General features: G+C 40.5%; 1 protein-coding gene across 2 annotated transcripts in view; it reads right to left on the bottom strand.

Moving 5' to 3' along the window:
* Positions 36-23,020, bottom strand: part of SLC25A27 (solute carrier family 25 member 27) — a 28,261-nt gene continuing 5,276 nt past the window's right edge. Inside the window, exons 4-9 of one of the 2 annotated variants that reach the window (XM_018039065.1) lie at positions 22,719-22,841; positions 19,843-19,955; positions 16,159-16,243; positions 11,184-11,276; positions 10,474-10,576; positions 36-4,397 (exon numbers count right to left, since the gene is read on the bottom strand). In XM_018039065.1, the coding sequence (XP_017894554.1) occupies positions 4,341-4,397; positions 10,474-10,576; positions 11,184-11,276; positions 16,159-16,243; positions 19,843-19,955; positions 22,719-22,841 (574 nt within the window). In that variant the 3' untranslated portion in view covers positions 36-4,340. Of the gene's footprint in view, positions 4,650-10,473; positions 10,577-11,183; positions 11,277-16,158; positions 16,244-19,842; positions 19,956-22,718; positions 22,842-23,020 lie in introns of both variants that reach the window. The other variant, XM_013973875.2, reaches the window with a different exon arrangement.

The raw sequence follows: 23,020 nt of genomic DNA on the forward strand, positions 1-23,020 counted from the left end.
CACACGAGGACAAAACTAAAGCCCTTGACAACCCATTAGGCATTTTAAAGCATTTATTTTAAAAATCAGAATGATGCGCTATATTTACTCACATATTTTCCTGTTTGTTACCAGATATTTTCAGCAAACAGACATCTTTAAGCCTCTTCATCTGCTTTTATCAAACCTTCAAAGTGGATCCTGCTGCTGTTGACAATCACAGCAGCCCACTAGGGGTAAAGTGTGGGGAGAGAAAAATAATCACATACTCCTCAGAATTCAGAAATAATAAAACACTTGAATGGGTAAAATGTACATACAAATAGTGACAGAATTTTCATACACACTCTAAAAGGAAGGATAATATAAACATATCACATATTTATTAACTGCTCATCATCCAACCAAATATTTTGTATTTAAAACTATCAAGTTCTAGATTTTTGTAGGACAGCTATTAAACTGATGACTACTTCTTTAAAATTACCCATTTAAAGACACATGATCTTTTGAAAATGCAGTTAAGCACTGCATATGGTAAGGAACTGCATGAAATCGAGTGTTACTGACCTGATATAATTATCCATAAGGTAGGAAGAATACAGCATATGACTTACACGTGTACATGCTTTTTTCTCTCCACCCACCCCCACCCAATCTCTGAATTCAACGGATTCCTTCTAATTGACTTCTATTTGAAGTTTTAAAGAGAAACAGAGACAGTCCTTGCTTGCAAGAGTTCATTCATCGAGGGGAAGCAGACTCACGTCCATGCAGACAGACAGACATCCGCAGGAGGGGAAGCCATAGGAACAGAGGTGTTGAAGGTCTTCAGGTCTTCAGAGATCATTCTAGATGTTAAAGTGAAGACGAATGGGTAGTAGTGGTGGGCAAGAATGTTAGGCAAAGAGCACAAAATGAACATTGCCTGGGAAGCTGCCAAATGAAGAACGTCTTCAGGGGCGATGCATTTGTGAGGAGGTTGAGTGTGGGTGTGCAGTGAAATGCAAATGTTGGAAAAATGGGTTGAAGCCAGGTTGAGAGGGGCCTGGGTACACTATGAAAGATTTTAATTTTTCTTGTGCGTGTGTGAAGGAGTAACTGAACATAAGAAGGTGGGATGACATGCCCACTGTTGCCTGAAGGATGATGTGTCTGCTGCTAGTTGAAGGATTTCCAGCCACATAAAAAGCTTGTATTCTGCTCTAAGTCCTGAATAAAACTTTCCTCATCGTAAAACATGAGAAATTAAGTAAATCCAGGAAAAAGAAAATCCCAATAATTTTTAAAAATCTTTTCTTTTTTTAACATGACATTAATATAATGACCCTCTTCAAGTATATGTGCAAGATTCAAGAGTTCAACCACTTCATCTTAAAAAGAAATGGACCATCAAGAGAAATGAAGGGACTTGATTATACTACTTTGTCAGAAGTAGAACCCCAAATGTTGGGTTGGCCAAAAAGTTCATTTGGGCTTTTCCACACCACGTTATGGAGAAACCCAAATGAACTTTTTTGACCAACCCAATAGGATAAAGGTCTTGAGAATCCAAGTTCAGCCTTTTCTCCACATTTCCTGGCATTCAATAATATATGTATTTTGGGGAAATCATTTTTAAAAGAGTTCTGGTTTAACTGAGGAGAAGAGCATCAAATATTTTCACCCTCAAGTAACCACCAAGTATTAAAAGATTTTTTTAACCAACAAGTATCAAATGAAAGATTTTTCCAATAGAGGTCCTAAGGGAATCTGTTTTCATACATAAGTGGTTATGTCTAAAAATTTAAAGATGACAGAAAATCAGTTTCTCATTTAAGACTTCCTTGAATTTGTTTCCTTCCTTTTTTCTTAGCACAATGAAAGAAATTTCAGACTAGTCTCTTGACAGTCACAGATCTTCAAATAATGAAGACAAAATTATTTGATTCATACCATCTGTAAATTTTGTTGAGTACCTAATGGCAAATAAATGCTACTAGCCCTACCACTAGTGGCTTATAATTAAAATAGGATTTGGAGCACTTGATGAAGATACATTATTCCTCACTGAAAGCAAATTTAAGAAATGTTCTCTATTTAGATATATGCTAATTCACTTATAAAGAACAAAGAACTGTATATAATTAAAAATAAGAACACATATATTTTTTCAATGAGAAAAAAATCATTTGGGAAGGGGGAAAAAGTGGAAGCTAAGCAAAAGAAACTTAGAGGTTAAGTATTATTGATACTGAGCTGAAGATAAACACCGAGCACAGTTATGTTACAAGAAAGTGAGACTGAAGTGTTAAGTGAGACTCAAGTGTTAAGTGTTAAGTTACAAAATTACTGAAGTTCTTTCTTTTTATTTACTGTGGGTTATTCCGGAGAGGAACAAGACAATTTCAAGGTGGTAAAATAAAGCAAAGTTCCAAGATACATTAATGAAAATGATTTCACTGGAAAAGCATGACTGTGCTAGGATATACGTGTCATCTACAGGATTTGGTCAGATTCTTGGGGGTCTTCATGTTTTAGCTGAAGTGTTTTAGACTCCATTCTAGAATGTATGCCAAAGGCAATTCAAATTCATTTAAAATGTCTATGACAAAAAAAATGCCATAAAGAAAATCCTGTTCTTGGAAGATTCAATAGTCCTGGACTGGGATGTTACAAAAATGCCATGAGACATTTACTCAGTACCTAATTAGTGTATAACAACTATACACTGTCAGTGGTAACGATAATTAGAAGATCTGTATTTTTATCCTGATTCTGCTACTGAATAAATTATGAGCATGAACAACTCTACTTCTCCAGGCCTCAGTCTCCTAACATAGAAAATAAGACAGTTAAACCAGACCATCCCAAGGAGTCATTTCAGGTTTTTTTTTTTTAAATCCAATCATTCCAATCCAGACATCAAGGAATAGTCTCACTATGTAAGCAATGCTTTCACCTCAAGCCCCTCAAAGAATAAAGTTAAATAAATTTTTCCATGGTCCAGTTTGCATATAATTATTTTGATCTAATATTTACTTGGTTTACAAAATGATAAAATACACACAAAAAACAAAGTTTCCTAAAGTGGTTCCAATACAGATAATTTGAGAACTTAAGTACATATTATTATTTTAAGTATATTTAACAACAGTTCATACAGGTTGACAAATACAATGGAAAAGTAGACCGCCTAATGATTTTAAGAGATTAAACTCCACGTTCTGTAAATTCTATTAAAAAAATAAGCCACTACATATTAGTACATCACATTAATATATTTTAAAGTATACGTTCCCTCTTAAATGGCAGTGATTATACATTAGGGCAACCACAGAGCACTTGTAAACTTTTTTCCCTTCAACATCATTCATACCCATGATACATCCTGTTTGGTCAGCGCCAGTGTCTCTCTTGGGTCTGAGCTTTTGGAGTTTTCCTATTTTGACAGTTACAGGCTTTTCCCATAACTGTAGCTATCCATCCAGAAATGCCCAGTGTCTGAGGCTGGGGGAACAGGTGCCACGGAGGTGAATGTGAAGAAATCTCTCACCTTTCTAAGAAATGGGATATGATTCAGTGACTGGAGACATAACTGTGTACCACAGGCAGTTTATACAATCACTTTTTAGGCAGGAAGCTTTGTCAGACTGAGTAAGACAGCTTTCGTGTGATTTCTGAGTTCTCCCTCCCTCTCTCTCAGGCCCTTAGAGTTAGGGAAGGGGGGATTAAGAGAGGCTGTATGTCGGCTGACCTCATGTTACCTTTGCTGTTAAATGCCACTGAGAGACTGATGATACCAGATGTTTCTTTATTAAAAGGACCTGTCCACCTGAGCTTTAATCAAATAAGCCCCGTTTTTCATATATGGAGATTCTTGAGAGCTAGTGACAAAGCAGACATTCTTTTCTGTTTTCATTCAGATGTGGTCTGTGGCTGTCAGGAAGTCTTTAGCCGATGTGGCAGAGACCTAACCAAGGAGCACAGATCACAGGGCACTGAGGGAATGAGGCTTCTTCCCTTGAGATCCAGACTTTTTTTTTTCACTCTCCTGGCAAGAAAAGGTGCATCAACCTCCTTCAACACTAGGGAAACTCAAAATGTTTCTTCATTCACCTCCCTTCAGTTTATAGTATATGCACTTTAATGACAATAGAAAAGTGAATTATCAGATTTCAGTTGTAAATACTGACACAACACGTTAAGTATATTCCTTGGTCCCTATGTACGGATGTATTTTTCCACATCCCTACTGTCCACTTCAGGTCTGAGATGCTGTCTCCCTTCTGGCACTTTCTCCTCTAAGCAGGCTCTAGAGCATAGCATCTCAAAGCTTGAATCTTCTCGCTCAAGTTAAGTGGTCAGGATTTGATCCTTCCTTAGAAAATGCTGTGCTGGGGTCTCATTGGGTTGTCTTGTGTGATCCAATCAGATTGCTTGTGAACAAAAAGAGGAGTCAAAGAGAACTTGGGTTTCCAGGTAAAAATAAAGTGCTGCCCCCTATAAATCACAGTCTCTGTGGAGTAAGGTGTCTTCCTAAAGAGGTAGAAATAATAGGGGGTGTGTGTTGCAGATGCCCGCATTTCAATGATACTGAACACTGTATCTTTAAGGGCTTAAAATGGACTGACTCCACTCATCTCTCTGATTTTTTCATAAGTAAGCCAGAACACCAGTGACCAAGGGGTCTGAAAGATTAACCAAAGAAGTTAGTGCATATTTCAAAGCAATTATAAATCTTCTACACATATGCATACACATCTTTGAATGATGAACTCATTTTGAATCCACTTAGGCTGAAAACAAATATTTTGGCATTTCACCTTTCTAGAGCACCTTATCATTTACAAAGCATTTTCAGGTCTGATTTGTCACAGATTTCTCCAAACAATTTACAATGGAAAGGAAAAGTATTGTTACCCCTGTTTTACAGATGAGGGCACTAAGGCTTAGCAATCAGATGCCTGCCAGCATGATGGAGTTGGACCTTGGGCTTCTGACTTCCATTCTAGGGTTCCTTTTACTGACCATTACTGGATAAAAGGCTAGGATTCAGCATGCCTGAATTCTAGGCTGGGCTCTTTTCTTCTACATGTAGTTTGTGTAATGTATGGAGCATGACAAGGAAGCCTTGAAGAACTTGAAAGTAGAGATGAAAGATTATCCTTTGAGAATTTGATCATAAAACCAACACCTGGTATATCACATAATGAATATAACAATGCACATGAAGTGGGGGAAAGGGCTTTCACCGCAGAAAGAACTGGCTATGAAGGTGTCACTGTGCCAAAAGGAATTATAAGGGGATGCTGCTGTTGCTGCTAAGTCGCTTCAGTCGTGTCTGACTCTGTGTGACCCCATAGATGGCCTCCTACCAGGCCCCTCTGTCCCTGGGATTCTCCAGGCAAGAACACTGGAGTGGGTTGCCATTGCCTTCTCCAATGTATGAAAGTGAAAAGTGAAAGTGAAGTCGCTCAGTCGTGTCCGACTCTTAGCGACCCCATGGACTGCAGCCTAGCAGGCTCCTCCGTCCATGGGATTTTCCAGGCAAGAGTACTGGAGTGGGGTGCCATTGCCTTCTCCGTATAAGGGGATGAGGGTTAATCAAGAACAGAAGATTAAAATGCTAAAGACACAGATGGAGATCACAGAGGAAACACTGGAAGTAATCATCAGAGAAAATATGTCTTGGAACCAGTTCTTATCTGGTTTGGTTCCTAAGTTATGGGTAATATTGATCAGAGAGAAACCCTAATCACACTAGAGTATAGAGAAATAAACCTAAGCAATTAGAATGTAAAATGTATTTGCTTAGAGTGTTTATAAAGCAACATTTATGTCATATGTGTTTAGAAATGTTGAGCAAGTTATACTAGTAAACTGAGAATTCACTAGTGACTTTAGGAGAATACACCTTTCCTAAGTTAAGTATATGAAGACATAGACAAAGAAGCTGTGACAACACCACAGTCTTGTGACAATAAAAATGAAGTGAGCCAAGGATATGACTGCAATTGGATCTAGAAGCAGGGGTCTCAGTTAAGTATGGACTAGGCAGTTATTCCTGATGGCTCTGGTTATCACACTTCTTCCTCACAGCAACCAAACTATATGCGAAGGAAATAAATATTAATCAGGGATTGAGCAAAGCGAGGGCATGCTCTCTCTAACTAGTGTAAGGAACTGGGATTAGGTTTAGCTGGGTTTTGAAGAGGAGTTAAAGAGGGAGAGCCAAATAGCATGTGCAGGATATAGACTGGATATACTGAGCCTCTGCAGAAGGGCATATGGCCAGCACCTTCTTTTACTTGTTTCTTCCTCACTGGCATAGTTGTACCACTGAAAAGAATCCAAGTGTGTATGACGCCATGTTATCGTAACTGCTGGAAAAAAATTTTTTTTCTCTGTGCTTTTTACTGTGGGGTTGAACACACAGGGACTCTTGGGTTGATCTTTTTCAATATCAAGTTTACAGATCAGCTCTTCCTGTTATTATTATTATTCTGCGTTCAGCAGGCAACCTTTTGATTATGACTTGGCTCCCCTCTAGTTTGAATTTAACTATCCAGAGGACTTCAGCTTTGAGATCACTGGCCAGATCTATTTCTCAGTATGGATGGGCCAATGTTGTGGTCCAGTCATCGGTTTCAGTGAGTTTGGCTGAAAGGCAGTTGTATGTGCAAAGGCCGATTTACTTGGAAATGCTCATGAGTCAACAGGCTTCTATGCTCAGGTCCTGTGCTGTGGCTAATCAACAAAGCCACGCCACCCTGGTGATCTTGGGTGGTTAGCCAGTCTGCTCCGGTAACCTCTCTTCATCACCACGCCCTGTCTCTGTTTTAAAACTTCCATAAGGAGCTGCAGGACCTTGAGATACTCAGTATACCATCTTAGTTAGGACCATGGGTTTAGTTGGAGTTGAACAAATCTGCAGTAGATTCCCAGCTACATGAACTTGAGCAAGTTTCTTATACTTTGAGCTGTGTTTTTCTCGTCTGAAAAAGGAGGATCACACTACCTGTAATGTTAGGTTCTTGTAAGACTTAAAAAAATTATGTGTGTAAAGAGCTTAGCACAAAGCTTGTCATGCATTAGGTATTCATTTGGGGGGTCACTTATACTTCCTGAGTCTCATGTTACAAAGACAATGGGTCAGATCAGGTGGTCTCAGTGCTCCTTTATACTGGGCTGTTCTCCATCACCTCTTGGTTTCGTTTTTCATCCCTGGTCTCACCCATCCTCATGGTCTTCCCCACCAGAAACATCAAAGTCTCATTTCCTTTCTCTCGCTCCTTCCCTTTCTCTGTCTGATCAGTTTGACTCCTGTGGAGTCGAACACAAATGTTCTTGAAATCCCCCTTCTCTCCATTTCTACCATCATCTCCTGGCTAGACCACCGCCAAAACCTCCCTTCTTGCATTCTAACTTTCATGATAGTTTCGACATTGCGGCCACCGTAGACTTGTCCCCAAGCAAGTATTAGCACATGGCTCCTGGGTTCAAACAGGGGCTTGCCACTGCAGTTTCACCTCAACTACTGAATTGGCCCCCCAGGTCCTTCTCAGCCTGGTGCCTGAACACTCTTCTATGTGCTATTCCAATCACCAGCCCTCTGAGGACCTACAGTTTAGCCACGCAGAATTTTCTGCAGTTCACCAGACATTTTGGGGTCGCCCGTGACTTGCTTATGTTGCTTCCTCATGGTTTTCTTGACGAACATCTACTGATCCTTCAAAGCTCGGATCAGGGATCACCTCTGGGAGGCCTTTTGGGACTTCTCAAAGAGTTCAAGCCATTTTTCTCCACTATGTGTGTTTCCATGTTTTGTTCACAGCACTGGCAACCCTCTTTAGTAATCTGTGTCCTCTGAAGCCAGACTGCCCGGGTTTGAGCCCCTGATGCCAGTAGTTAATAACCACCTAGCCTGGCCAAGTTATTTAGACACTTCACTTTAGTTTTCTCCTCTATAAATGAAATATATGATAGTAACCTTCTAAATAGATTGTTGGGAGAACTCAATGAGTTAAGCCATGAATATGATTGGCACAGCACTGGCCATATAGCAAGTGACTTCATAATCTTAGCTTTATCATCTCTGTAATGTTAACTACATACTTGTCTATCTTCTCCCATCACATTGTACGCTCCATGAGAGCAAAAACATACACATCTTATTCCTTTGTGTTACCAGCACTTATAATAGGACCTGGTTTATGCGGGCCAGGTCAAAACCTTCCTTTCCATTAAATATCCATAGATTTGCGATAACTTCAAAGTATAATCAAGACAGTGAAAATAATCTTTTAGAGCTTAGGTGTGCTTTTGTATCAGATATCACCAAGGGCTTTGGCTGTTAGTTTCATGTTAATAGATAGATACCTACTACCCTTGGTGATGTCATTTATCCCCAGTGCTTCAGTTATTATCTGTGTGTAGACGGTGCTCAGGTCTAATTCGCCATCCTCATGATTCTAAGATCCAGGCCAATATATGAAGCTAGTCATCTAGATATATCTCTTCTTAGATGTCCTGCTGCTGCTGCTGCTGCTGCTAAGTCACTTCAGTTGTGTCCGACTCTGTGCGACCCCATAGATGGCAGCCCACCAGGCTCCCCCATCCCTGGGATTCTCCAGACAAGAACTCTGAAGTGGATTGCCATTTCCTTCTCCAATGCATGAAAGTGAAAAGTGAAAGTGAGGTCACTCAGTCATGTCCAACTCTTCGCGACCCCATGGACTGGAGCCTACCAGGCTCCTCCATCCATGGGATTTTCCAGGCAAGAGTACTGGAGTGGGGTGCCTTCTCTACTTAGATGTCCTATGAGTATCCAAAACTGAACATATCCAAACTAGACTTGAGATTCCACCATGAAATCTTCTTCCCTGCAAATGATCCCATTTTAGGAAACTACATCACTAGTTGCTCAGGGCAGGAATCTGGGAATGAAGCTCGATTTTTCTTTGCCTTCTCCAACCATTTCCCCATCTCCATCCGGGTGTGTTCTTTTTTATCTCCTTTCTATCCCACCCCTCTTTTTTTTTTTTTTTTTTTTTAATCTATCTTCTTCTGTCCCCACTGTCATATTCTAGTCTGAGTTATCATTATCTGTCATCTGTCACAACTGGTCTTTCGTCAACCCACACAGCAGCCAGAATGATCTACCTAAAAGCGCACATCATCAGGCCAATGCCCCTCCCTCTCAGGGACCGTGAGGCCCTCCCAATCCCATCCCTGCCTCTCTCTGGCCTCACCCTGGGCTTCTCTCCTCCACATCTCCATGCCTTGGCCAGCTGGCTTTCCTTGAGTTCTCTGAGTGCATCATGTCCTTTGTCTACTCCAGCTAGTTCCTACACCCAGAGTGTTCTTTTCTTCCCTTTTAACCTAGTTAAGTCCCAGTCATTCTTCAAATCTCAGTGAGAAATCCATTCTCCAATGAGGTTTACTTAACCTCCTAGCTTAGGCGGTCCTTACTTGCTGCTTATTCTGAAGGCACCATGACCCTCCACCTTGCCCCCTCCCAACTCTTCACTCAGGGATTGTCTTGCCCTAGACTGGAAGCTCTAGCACTGGAGTAGGGACTGAAGCTCTGAGGTTCCTCCTAAAGTCAGGGACTGAGTACAGGGCTTTGTATGGAACAGGTGCTCAATTCATATGATTATTCTATACTGTGTAAAGCATTGATTGAATTTCTAAACCTGTAACTCCTATTTTTTCAAATATGTTCTAACTCACAAAATACTCGAGTGCCTTGTTTTTATTGTATTTGTTATGTTATTTAGATAAGTCTATCTAACTCTACATGTTAATTCACTTTAGTAAAAACACAGTATCCAAACCAAGTGAAAATGATATGATGTCTTCTTCCTAAGCAGAGCTTTGTGGTGACAGGTATTATTGGGTGGTAGTGGTGGTTTAGTCGCTATGTCATGTCTGACTTGCTACCCCATGGACTGCAGCCTGCCAGGCTCCTCTGTCCATGGGATTCTCCAGGCAAGAATACTGGAGTAGGTTGCCATTTCCTTCTCCAGGGGATCTTCCTGACCCAGGGATTGAACCCGTGTCTCCTATATTGCAGGTGATCTGCATTGCAGGCGAATTCTTTACTGCTGAGCCACAGTGGATAATCCAATATTTATCATCAAAGTAACTAATTTTGTTTGACATAGTGACATTTTCATAACAACGGTCTCTAGTATGAAATCTGTATACTGTCTCAAACTGCAATATTTTGGCTAAATAGCAAAAGTCTTTACATTTCAGAACAATCTATCCACTGGCTTTGTAACATCAGACTATCAACCTATTCATTTCTGATGTAACTGAATTATTTTACCTTAATCTACCAAAGGGGTTGGAGGTAAAAGAAAACAAAAAGAGAAAAGAAAGAAAGAACCATGATTTGGCGGCAGAACCATGCCAGAAGCCAGAAGTGAAAAGGGAAAATATTGATAGATGAAAAGTAATTTAAGTACAATAAACACAAAAACAAAGGCAAGGAAAACCTAACTTTACCATTCGAAGCCAAGATGGTAAAAATCCTTTATAGAGACTCAGGAATCCTTCTCCTTGAACAGCTTGAATCAAGCAGTCAGTAGATGATTTATACAGAAGGCCCCTAAAAAGGAAAGAAGACAATTTTGTTAAATTTCCTACATGTAAATAGATGTATAAATAAAATTTTAAAAAATAGTCTAGGAAAACTTATTTAACTATCTTCTGCTAGTTTAGAACAAATAATATTTGTGCTTCTGTATACATAGGACACCTCTTTTGAGTTTAAAGATATTTTTCAAGGTTGGTTCTTGGGATTCACCCCACCCTTGGTCTGATAACTTAGAATTCACTCCATCTAGTCTCTTCAGAGAGAACATACTGTTTTATAGCCAATCAAATTACCCATGTTACTCATAAGTCATGAGCTTCTGCAAAAATGCCCTACAAATTCTTAACAAAGTATATTTTCAAAAACTCTATGAAATCAACAAAGTCACAATAAACACCTTGTGTCTAAACAATATGATGGTTAAATTAGCTTATTTCCCCAAATGCACAGTACTTTTCCATCAGACACAAAGTGGGTAATTGCATAAAAACAATTTCCTGGTTGAACACATGTAAACACAAAAATACATTTCCAGCAAGAATAAATATGAGGAAGAGTCTTTAAAGAACATTGTTATTATAGACATTCAGATACACGCAGACTAAGACTTTCTATCTACCTTCCTTGTTTATCTCGTGGTTGATTCATTATTCGGCTTTTGATGACATCAGCAGGTGTTCCCAGAATAGAAGCTACCAGTCCAGAGCATAAACTGTAGATACAAATAAATGAAATTGAAAGGTGGTATGTAGCAGCTTTCAAATTTTAAAGAAGGGGGATTTGATATTTGGAAAGAATGAAATACTAAACCTAGTCCAATAATATTCTTCGTACTGATGCTCTTTTAGCTTAAAATCAATGATCAATTCATTCATTAAAGAGCTAAAAAAAATTAAAACAATATCTAGTCAACAGATATACACTGAACATCTGCTGGAGGCAGGCACTTTTCTAGGCAGTGAACAAGACAAATAAGATCCTGTCCTCAAGGTACTTAACTGGGGAGAGGCAGAGGAGAAATGAATAATTTCAGGTACGCTTAGTGCTATGGAAAAAAAAATTAAATGAGATCACGTGATAGGGATTAACCAAGTGAGAGGCAGTCATGAAAAGGCTCTTGGGTGAGAGCAGGTCTTGACATAGATGGTTCCTTCTCACCAGCCAGATCAGAGACTAAAGATGCAGGCCGAGAAGGCTGAGATTTTATTTTCAATGCAAAGGGAAAGGATCTTAAAGTGGGGGGGCAGAAATCACATAATCACTCCTTTTTGAAAAAGGCTTCTGGTCAGTTATTCAAGACAGACAAAATGGATGCAGCCAACCCACTGCAGACTAAATCAAGATTCTTTTAAATGAGTGACTCAACAGTTCAGAGGCCACCAGCAGCTCATTATGTATTATGGGCATGAGAAAGGCAATACAGGAATATGACTGACATCCCATAACCCGAGAAGCCATTAACTGCTGTAAACTTTTCCAGGAGAAACAGATGACGAGAAGATGGGTGGTCATCCTGAATCAAGAGAAATGAAGGCCTGAGACCCAGAAGTTGGCAGCTGGGTCCAGAGACGGGAATCAGGGGGGTGGGAAGATTGTCTTATCTTGGGCTAATGGAAAGCTAGAAACGAAGACTGTGGACAACTTTTATCTCTTCCCAGAACATCAAGTGTCTCCCAGAGATAAGGACCGCTGACTTCCGGGTGAAGCAAGGCCTTTGAAGTTTCTGAAGGCTGTGTAGTGGGGAGGTTGAAATTGCATTAGGAATCTTCACACTCTCTTACTTTGAACTGCTGGAGCAGCAAGCACCCAAGTTCTTTTATGACTCTTTCAGATCAGGATTGATCACTCAAAGGAGAAACATACTTCAGGAATACCTGAATTCAAGAGAAAGAACCCATATAACCCATTTACATTTTCCAGCAAGTGACCCGACTGTGTATATAACTCTTCTTGGGTCTCTGTTCACACGACAGGCCTATGTGCAAAGAACTTACTGTTTCACCATGTATATCCCGGGAGGGATATATTTAACATTCTTTCTTTTAACATTTTTAACATTCTTTTAAAATTCTTTTCTATTTGTTCAGATCCTCTGAAAGTCAAGATTTAATATCACAATTCCCCAGGCCAGAATACTGGAGTAGGTAGCCTTTCCCTTCTCCAGGGGATCTTCCCAACCCAGGGACTGAACCCAGGTCTCCCATATTGCAGGCAGATTCTTTACCAGCTGAGCCACAAGGGAAGCCCAAGAATACTGGAGTGGGTAGCCTACCCCTTCTCCAGTGGATCTTCCCAGCCCAGGAATCAAACCAGGGTCTCCTGCATTGCAGGCAAATTATTTACCAACTGAGCTATGAGGGAAGCCCTCATTTTAATATACCTTCATTATTTTTACATAGAAACAGGCAACCAACTACAAAATTCACCTACATTCTAAAACTTGAGTCTACTAGAAACAGCATGCAAGACCAGTCAAGAGATGAGAAAAACAAAGAAGACAGAAAAATATACACAATTTCCCCTTTTTGACTCAAAAGACTGGAAAGAAACACTACGTTTTCACTGGTTCACTTGCTTCAGAGAGGCTGGGTGCCGGCTCAGCTATACGTATGTTTCAAGAGTGGAGATTACTTCTACCAGACTGTTAATATTATTAATAAATTCTACTTTTAAAAGATAGGCAGCCCTCATTCATTAGTAGTCATTAATTAATGTACTTATTAAAGGATTTTTTTAACCTATATAATAACCACATCAAGGATCCCCTTTGGCAACTGTGGGCCTGTTCAGCACACAGACACCTTGGGGGTCAGCTGCCAGTGGCCTGCCTCATCCTCGTCTTATCAAATTGTTTGCAGAGGGTAGTGTGATCTGGCTAGGCTCCTTTAAATATTAAGAGAGCAAATACTGCATTAAGGAGGCCTCAGGTAAGGTCGTATCTAGAGTCAAAATAAGACAGAGCTGTAAAAGTTACATCAATTTTGCTTAGATACTTGACAGGAACATGGCTACTTTTTGCTATTGACCTTTATCACTCCTTGCCAGTAATACCCGCCAAGTGAAGCCCAGAATGTTCTTAAGTGATGATAGACAGAGAATGATTGGGTACGTCCTCTGTTCTCTCCAGGAGACCAGATGGCTCTGTGCAAGGCTAGTCTGTATTAGTCCACAAGCACGGTTTCAGGATAAACAATCCTCTTCCGCATCAACTAAATCACCATGCTCATATATGATCTTCATACAGTGTAAGCTAATCTTTTGCCCAGTTTCGCCTCTCAACAGCCTCATGATTTAAAAAGAGGGAAAGGGGGACTCCTCTGGTTTTCCCGTTCTGAGTAATTTCCTTTCTACTTCCTCCTATATTAACATACCTTGCCACCTGCCTCACCATCTCCCTAAAATCCTAGCCACACGTCTTCTACTGCTCCTTCCCTGCCCTAGAACTTCAGCGTACCTACACCATTGCTTTTAGATGTGTTGCTCAAGTGAGCACAGACACCATTGTTTTTAATTACGGTAAAATACATATAACATACAGTTTACCCTTAACCATTCTGAAGCACCCAGTTCCGTGACTGCACTATTTTCACTCCTCTTCTTCATATAAAACTCCCTTCCCTCGGATGCTGATAGCTCCTATAAATCTCTCGATTGCACAGCTGCAACCCTCTTTAGACCTCGGTGAGCACTCATTCTACCCTGTGATGCAGCGTCTAGGACTTCTGGATCACACAGCACTGTTTACCTACCCAGCTTGTGAGTTCATGGACAGCAACTTTTGAGCTGCCTCACGGACCACACACACTCCCCCTGACCCCATTTAAAAACCTGATCCAGTGGGTAGGGCTAAGAAAGAACCAAGTACCAATCATCTCAGCACCCAATGATCTCAATCATTTGCAAAACCTGAATTAGAGAACATAGGATAAACTTATTTCAGTTAGGGCTGAATATAGTCACGGGAAATCTTATGTCTTTCCAAAACAGGCAGATCCATTAAGTGGGGCTGTGTCTATTAGGCAGATTTATATCTGTTGGGAAATCCCTGAATCTCAGGTTAGAGGTGGTATTTCAAAGATCATTTGGGTAAAGACAATGAAAAAGAAACAAAGGTAACATCACTGTGGAGCTGTCAGAACTGAATATCCTGCTCCCAGAATAGATGGCAACACTGGAACAGCAAAGTCCCTTGAGAGTTGAGACTATTTCACAGGATGACTTGACAAGGAAGAACAGGGGAAGAAAGTCTCACGAGCAGAGAGAACAGCATGAACGGAGACAGTGAAGGGAAGGTCACGTTGGGTACAGATATGATACATATGTTTATAGGATGGAGGCCCCAAATCCTGTTTGCTTTGAAGGAGGCGGTTGGGCTATTGGCTACAGAAAATACGTTATTGCTTGTGAACACACCTGGATGAGATTTTGGAATATGAAAGGTGAGCAGACAGACAGAATGATTGCCCTAGCAGCATGAAAGATAACACTTATTTTAAGAGGACAAATGAAGAAAAACTATACTAAGAATATAAAGTTAAAGTGAACCTAAAATTAAGAATCATTTCTATCTAGAGCTATACCTCTAAATATCACTGACTTGGCACTACTTATACAGTTTTGCGTGCGTGCATGCTGAGTCGCTCAGTTCTGTCTGACTACTTGCGACCCCATGGACTGTAACCCACCAAGCTCCTCTGTCCAGGGAATTTTCCCAGGAAAAATACTGGAGTGGGTTGCCATTTCCTACTCTAGGGGATCTTCCCAACCCAGGGATCAAACCCATGTCTCTTAAGTCTCCTGCATTGGGAGACAGATTCTTTACCGCTGTGCTACCTAGGAAGCCCTCTCATACAGTTTTGGGGTTGTCTAAATAGCATTAAGGGTTCTAGAATTTGGAAATAAGATCAGAAGCTAAACAGAATCATAAGGCCACTCAACATCTATAAAGTAACTCATCTTAATGGAGAATCTGAACTTGTGTTGCAAAGAATTTAAGCTGTTTCTCCTTCCTAGGAAGCACTTCTTTATCATGTCTCTATCAATCAAGAGCCACAGCCCTTCAAAACACTTATCTAATCCTATCTCCTTTATAGGCCCTTCTAAGTGGTTCTTTTTTTCTCCCTTCCCTCCCCACTGCCCAACTCTATGGTAACTAGTCCCTTTCTTTTAGCACGTACTGTGCAGTGTTTTTATACTTGTTTTGGTTTTCCCCGTGGTAAACTCCCTGGGAAGCAGTGTGGTTTACCTTTTGTATCTACTGCAGGCCTTGCACAGTGTCGTTAATGCAAACAATGCTCAACCGTACCCACTGAATTGAGTTGGATAATCAATTGTCAGAATCTGACCCTGGGATAGCCCTACCAAAGTGCAAATATTTGGGGAAATTTAACCTGAAATATCCTGCCCCTCTCTTCCACATTTTAACTGCAACGCACTTTAAGAAAACTGCTCTTTATAAAGGTACTATCGCCTTTCTTTAAGGGTGTTATCACTAGGTTCCCAATCAGAAGAGATGAAAGTTAGAATTTATGCCAAATATGGAAGAAAGAGTGAGACAGGAAAAAATAGAAAGAGACAAATTAAAACAGACTTACCTTGATAAGCCGTGAGTCACGATGTTGTCCTCAAGTGGAGTGTTCAATACCAAGTAGTGTTTTACTGTGTCATAAGTGGTTAAATCTGGCAATACACAGAGAAAGAAGGTTTAAATGTCATTCACTCAACAATGAATGTCTTCTGTGTCAAGAAAGTGCTAAGCGTGGGACAAGAATGTATACAAAGATGAAAGATCCCATTCTTGTTCTCAAGCAGAGAAAAGCAGAGCGACAGAGGGAGGGGGAGGAAAAAAGGAAGAGAGACAGACACTCAATTATATCATCTGCACATCTGAATCCAGCTTTGCTCAGAGTCAGCTCAACCCCTGCACTCTTCAGTGCTGGAGCTCACGAATTCCTTTTTTAGCCTAAGCTAGGCTGAATTGAGATTCTATCACTTTAAACAAAAGATCCTGGCCATTATTCTACATTAAGCTTTTTGTACTTTTTTTCTAATGACAATGAAGAGCTGTTGAAAGGTTTTAAACAAGGGAGGGCTAGATCACAATCATGGAATTTTATAAAGATTACCTACACCAAAGAATAGGGGAGTGAACTGTAAAGAGCTAAGAATGGGTAGATATATTTGATCATTCACCGGACATCTGAGAGCGTACCATGTGGTGGGCATTATTCTACGCACTGGGGAAAGAGCCATGGACAAAAATGAACAGAATCGCCATTCTCTGTTGAAGGAGGAGACAATAAACAAGTAAGTAAGCCACGTGGCATTTCGGATGGCAGTAACTGCTCTGAAGACAAATCAGGCAGGAAAAGGGGACAGCGGGGGTGTAAGGGTGGAGAAGGATGGTTTGTGTGAATTTTAAATAGAACAGCTGGAGATGACCTCAAAATAATATTTGAGTGGAGACCTTCAGGAAGTTTGAGGAAATAAACTTGGAGATATTTATGAGAAAGTGTCGTAGGCAGAACCACAGTAGGTCAAAAGGCAAAAAGTCAGCAAGTCAGCTTTGTATGTTAGAGGAACGGCAAGAACACTGGTTTAACAGGACAGAGGAGGCAAGAGTCGGAGAAGGGGACTGGGGCAGAGGAGTGGCTGACCTGGGCTAGTATTTACAAGATCACTGCGATAGCCTACTCAGACTATCGGGAGACAAGGCACATTAGATACGACCACTAATTAGATTAGAACTACGGTTCTTCTGGTAAGAGAGAGTGGTGGCTTGGATACTGGGGTGTGGAGCACTGGTCAGATTCTGAGTATTTTGAAGATAGAATCAACAGATCAGCCAGCAGACTAAATATGGAGGGAAAGAAAGGAAGCAAAGATGACTACAAGGCTTTGACCTTGAACAACTGGAAGGACAGAGCTGCCATTTACAGCGATGTGAAAATGAGAATGGACTGATTTAAATGTTTTAAAATGACAGGCACCGGTGATCCTGATGAGAACAATTTCAGAGGCATAGTGGGGCAGAATGGCTGTGGGATGTATGTGTGTATGTGCGTGGGGGGACCAGTTAGGATATATTTGTAGTGGTCCAGGAGGAGGAGATTAATAGGACTTTGGACCAGGGCATAGCTCTAGGGGTAAAGAGAAGTGGAAGAACTTGAGACCTCTCTGGGAGACAGAACTGGCTGGATTTGGTGACTGGTTGGCTGAAAGCAGTAAGTGAAAGCAAAGAGGTCAAAATCATGCCTAGGTTTCTGGGTCGTTCAACTAAAAAGCCATCATAAAAATACAATGATATCATATTTTGAGATTGGGAAGAACAGAGAAGGAAGTGATTCAGTAAATGATTTGGTTTGGACACATTCAAAGTAATATACATTTGAGACACCAAATGAAGATGCTGAGTAGACAGCTAGAGCTCGGAAGAGAACCCTGGGCTGCAAAGACATTGAAGCAATCAGTTGAGGAATGATAATCTGAAAGGTTTTCTGAAAACCAGAATATCTACTAATATGATGCAGGAGACATCAAGGGACTGAAACAGCAAAAATAAAACAGACTTACTTCCTTTGGTGTTAAGTGGTATGTTACCATAACTCTCAAAACTGCTATTTATCAGTTTCTTAGAATCATATAATTTTGGTCTTAGAAAGGAGTCCATTAAACATTTGTTGATTATGTCAGAGGGGCTGGGAAAGGTAAGAGGGACTGGGAAAATAAATGAATAAAATACAGTCCGTGCCATCAGGGGGCTCAGAATCCAGGGGGAGGAAATAGACGCATAGAAGAAAGCAATGAAATGAGGTAAGAACAGCAACAGAGCTAAGCACAGACAACTACGGAAATACACACAGGGGCATCCGGCACACCATGGCCTCAGAGGGCTGGTTGTGGGAGGTTCAGGTGAAGCGCATGATGGAGAAGACACCTTAGCAACATATTAAAAAATCTGCAGAAGTAACTAAATAGAGAAGAGGGAAGAGGACACACAGTACAGACGTTGAGGCAGTTTGGTGTGTGTAGGCAGTGGAAGCTTTTCACTTATGGCTCTGCTTCACTATGTGCTCCAGAATCAATGAACTGCTCAAACCCAGAAGGCACAGGTTGATTTATGCAGACCTTCTGTGTTATGAAATTTCCACTTTGTTCTGTGAGTGATGAGAAGCCAGTTAGGGGTTGTAGGGATACCAGTAACATGTTGAGATCTGTATTTTCGATAAAGCTCTCTGGATATCGGGTCCAAATTTGAGGGCAGTGGAAGAGATCGGTAGATGCCGTAGCAGGGGTCTAGTTGTGTTTTGATGGTTACCACTGTAAAAATGGTCATTGTAAGGATACAAAGGTAGTAGTTACTGGATGGGGGAACCTTTTTCAATGAAATATAGTTGACATTCAATATTATGTAGGTGTACTACACAGTGATTTGACAGGTGCGTGCATTATAAAAAGGTCACCATGACAACAAGCCTAGTAATCACTGGTCCTCATAGAAAGGTACGCAATATACTGGAATACTTCCTTATGCTGTACATTACAACATCCCCGTGGCTCATTTTTGTAACTGGAAGTTCATACCTCTTAATCCCTTAAAATTACTTTGGTTCCCTACTCCTCTCCCCTTGAGCAACCACTCATTTGTTCTCTGTATCCATGAGTCTGTTTTCATTTTGTTTTGTTTTTTAGATCCTACCTTAAGTGAGATCATCTGGTACTTGTCTTTCTCTGACTGACTTATTTCACTTAGCATAAGGCTGGAGGGGGGCACTTTTAAGAAATATTTAGAAGACAGAAGAAATCAGTGACTGACTATGGGAAGTGAGAGATGGGAATGAGTGAAGGAAACATTGAGGTTTCCAGCCTGAGGTGTCCAGCTGTACAAGATGGATTATATAGCAAGAGGAGCAGGATTACTGGGGGGAAAGATCTGTAGTCTAGACATAATGACCATCACATATGGTACATATGCCAGTTTGAATCTTAGAGGAAGGTATGGGGTGGGGAAGAACCCTTAGTAATGGTTTGGTGTTATCTCCTTACTGTCACAAGTTGCTAGTTTTAGGAAATCCTTTTCATACATCATTGTAGAATAAAGTGAAACCACTCTAGGGAAAATATTCAATTACAACATTACAACATAAAATAAGACTGTTGCCAGTACATATTATTAAAAATAATAACATAAAAATTCTCATTTTCCTCATTGTAAGTGCTTATAGTTAAAATAATTAAGGTGATCAGGACTTCTCAGAACTCAATAAAGTTTCCGTTACCTCCCATATTCACCAGCGCTGCTCTTTGTATATTGGGTACCCAGCCTGCCCAAAGCCCACGAATTCCTCCTTCAGCTAAGATTTTTGCAAAGGCATGATGCACACCACGAAATCTAAAGGGAAATAATAAAAAATGTGAAAACTCTATGCATTCCTGTGTATGGGATGCAACTGCATAAGCTTCATCTGTAACTGTTAATGATTTGGAGTACAATAATATCTTAACTATCTAGAATTGTTAACAAGTAAAGCAACCCATGTACGTCTAATTCCCAGATAAACTTAACAGTTTTTTAGAAAAAAAGGCCAATTTTTTATTTAAACATTTTTATGGAAATCTTCATAAACTGTAACATCCATCCTCTTCTCAGATTATTAAATAGATTAAAACTCCTTTCTTGACATTTTACATCATCTGTGCACATATTAATTATAGGAGGGAACAGTGTCTATCAGACCTCTAAGTTCATTTTCCTCATATTACTTGAGACCTTCAAATTTTGTAATTTTATCAAATGACAACATTAAAAGATTAATCCTCATATCACTTCATGAAAGAAATGATATTTTAGACCAAAAGTTAGGATGAAGAATTTCAGGAGAGTTCTTAAAACTGAATACTTTTAGCTTTATGAAAATTTATCTTTTCCTTATTTTGCACATTTTTCTATACACAGATGAAAATGATGCTGGTAAACCAAAGTGGAAGACCTCTGATATAAAATAAAAACCTAGGTTGTATATAGCCAGAAGTACCTGGTGTCAAATACCACCTTATCACTTACTAGCTGTGTGGCTTTACTTAGGCATTAAACTCTCTGAGTCTCACCAAAAAGATAATATGATCTGTTTACTGGGCATTCATAATTGCTATTCTGCTGCATAAGAAGTATGCTCATGAATAATGGTCACCATAGCTAGAATTTATTTATTAATAGAATTTACTTATTAATGTACTTACTAAGCACCAGGCTTATTTTATATATATATATATGATACATTTCATTCCTAAAAACTCTATGGAATATGTTATTATTATTCCAATTCTCATCTGAACAAAGAGGCTTAGGGAAGTTAAGAACTTGACTAGGGTTATACAGCTAAAATGTGGTAAAGGCTGGATTTGAATCCCAGGTTGCTTGATCCCAAGGTTCATATTCTTTACAGCAATTTTTTAAAACTATTATATTAAAACCAAAATGTCTAACATCAGAGACAAAGAGAAGGAAAAATATTGAGTTGATCAGTGAAAACGCAGACATTTCTAGACCCCAACAGTTCCTTTTCTACACGTAGCCAACCAAGGCGATATCACTTTGCTCTGCTCCATAGTAATCAGACTTCCCTGGTGGCTCAGACGGTGAAGCGTCTGTTTACAATGTGGGAGACCCGGGTTCGATCCCTGAGTCGGGAAGATCTGCTGGAGAAGGAAATGGCAATCCATTCCAGTACTACTGCCTGGAAAATCCCATGGACAGAGGAGCCTGGTAGGCTACAGTCCATGGGGTCACAAAGAGTCGGACATGACTCACTTCATTTACATTTTTTTTTAATAATAATCAGAAGTTGTTACAAGATGACAAAATGGGTCCTGGGATGCTATAAACTATATGGTTAAGTCAGAGTGGTACCCTTTTCTCCTCCCTGGTCCACGTTACTTAGGTCCCTGTTGGGAAGGGGGTCTGGATTGCCACAGCCCACCCTCACTTTGCACTGAGTCAGCTGGAGGGGCTGGAGAAGGCAATGGCACCCCACTCCAGTACTCTTGCCTGGAAAATCCCATGGATGGAGGAGCCTGGTAGGCTGCAGTCCATGGGGTTGCAAAGAGTCAGACATGACTGAGTGACTTCACTTTAACTTTTCACTTTCATGCATTGGAGAAGAAAATGGCAACCCACTCCAGTGTTCTTGCCTGGAGAATCCCAGGGACGGGGGAGCCTGGTGGGCTGCTGTCTATGGGGTTGCACAGGGTCGGACACGACTGAAGCGACTTAGCAGCAGCAGCTGGAGGGGCAGCAGGGCAGAGGGCAGTGGTCGTGGCAATCCACCAAAGGAGACCCCAAACTCTCCTCTACCTCTGGCTCAGCCAAACACCCATAGTGTTCAGAGGAGCAGACCCCTGCGTGCTCAGCTCGGGACAGCCTACATTTTCTCTATTTCCTGGCAGAGGCTTATCTGTCTGTGTGCAAGATTTGCCTCTTTTCCAGAAGAAACTGCCTAAGTGGTATCTGAATAAACTTGAATGAGAGGCCGTGTGAAAAAAGGCAGATTTTGACAATACAGCATAGTGCAATAAGAAGATTTTATATCACAACAGTATAGTAATATTGAAGTTAAAAAAAAAAAAAACTTCCTTAAACTTGGGAAAAGAGGCAGAGAGAAATTAGACAGGGAAGTAGAACAATTCATAAGGTTTACCTTGCTATTTCCCTTCCTGCAGGGAGAAAGGGAAAGAAAACAGGTTTTCTGGCACCTGATGAGCCAGACCTTCTGTTATGGAAACCATCTCAGATAGTGTCTCTAAAAGAGGAAGAAACAGGGGCTAGAAATGTTAAGGGACTTCCTCAAGGCCAAGCTACGAAGGCAGAATTGGAATTCACGCCAGGGCAACTGTTAATGATCAGATTCTATCAAGCAGCAGTAGGGGACGAGTCTAGCTGCCTTGGCTGGAAAAGTAGCAGAGTGATGGACGTGCAGTCTGTCTGGTAGAGAACAGCTACAGCATACCTGCTAAAGAGAAGGCCCCCCTCTGGTCTCCTCTTAGTGAGTATCACTTCCAAACTAGGAGTCACAATGAATGCCTTTACTGAAAGTTGGGGCCCAAAAATGCAGAGGTCAAAGGGGAAAGGAAAGGTACCTGTTAGTGGAGGACCTACCGCAGTGGTTTTCCTTCAAGTTTCCTTTTTCCTTCCATTTGCATTTGAACCTTCACTAGGTCAGTGGGGTTGGCTAAAAATTGGCCAACAACACCAGCCATCATCCCTCCAATCACTGATTTCCTAATTATAAAAGGAAATACATTTTTCTAAAGGTTGTTATCAATTTCACACATTTTGTAGGAAACAATACCATGCTGGTACAGCCCCTGCATAAGAGATTTAAGACAAAGTGAAGCGAAAAAAAAAAACAAACCCACACAAATCACAGAGGAGAGTAGATGGTTTGTCTACTGATGGGA

The sequence above is a fragment of the Capra hircus genome, chromosome 23, assembly GCF_001704415.2.
Source record: "Capra hircus breed San Clemente chromosome 23, ASM170441v1, whole genome shotgun sequence".
Classification (NCBI taxonomy): Eukaryota; Metazoa; Chordata; class Mammalia; order Artiodactyla; family Bovidae; genus Capra; species Capra hircus.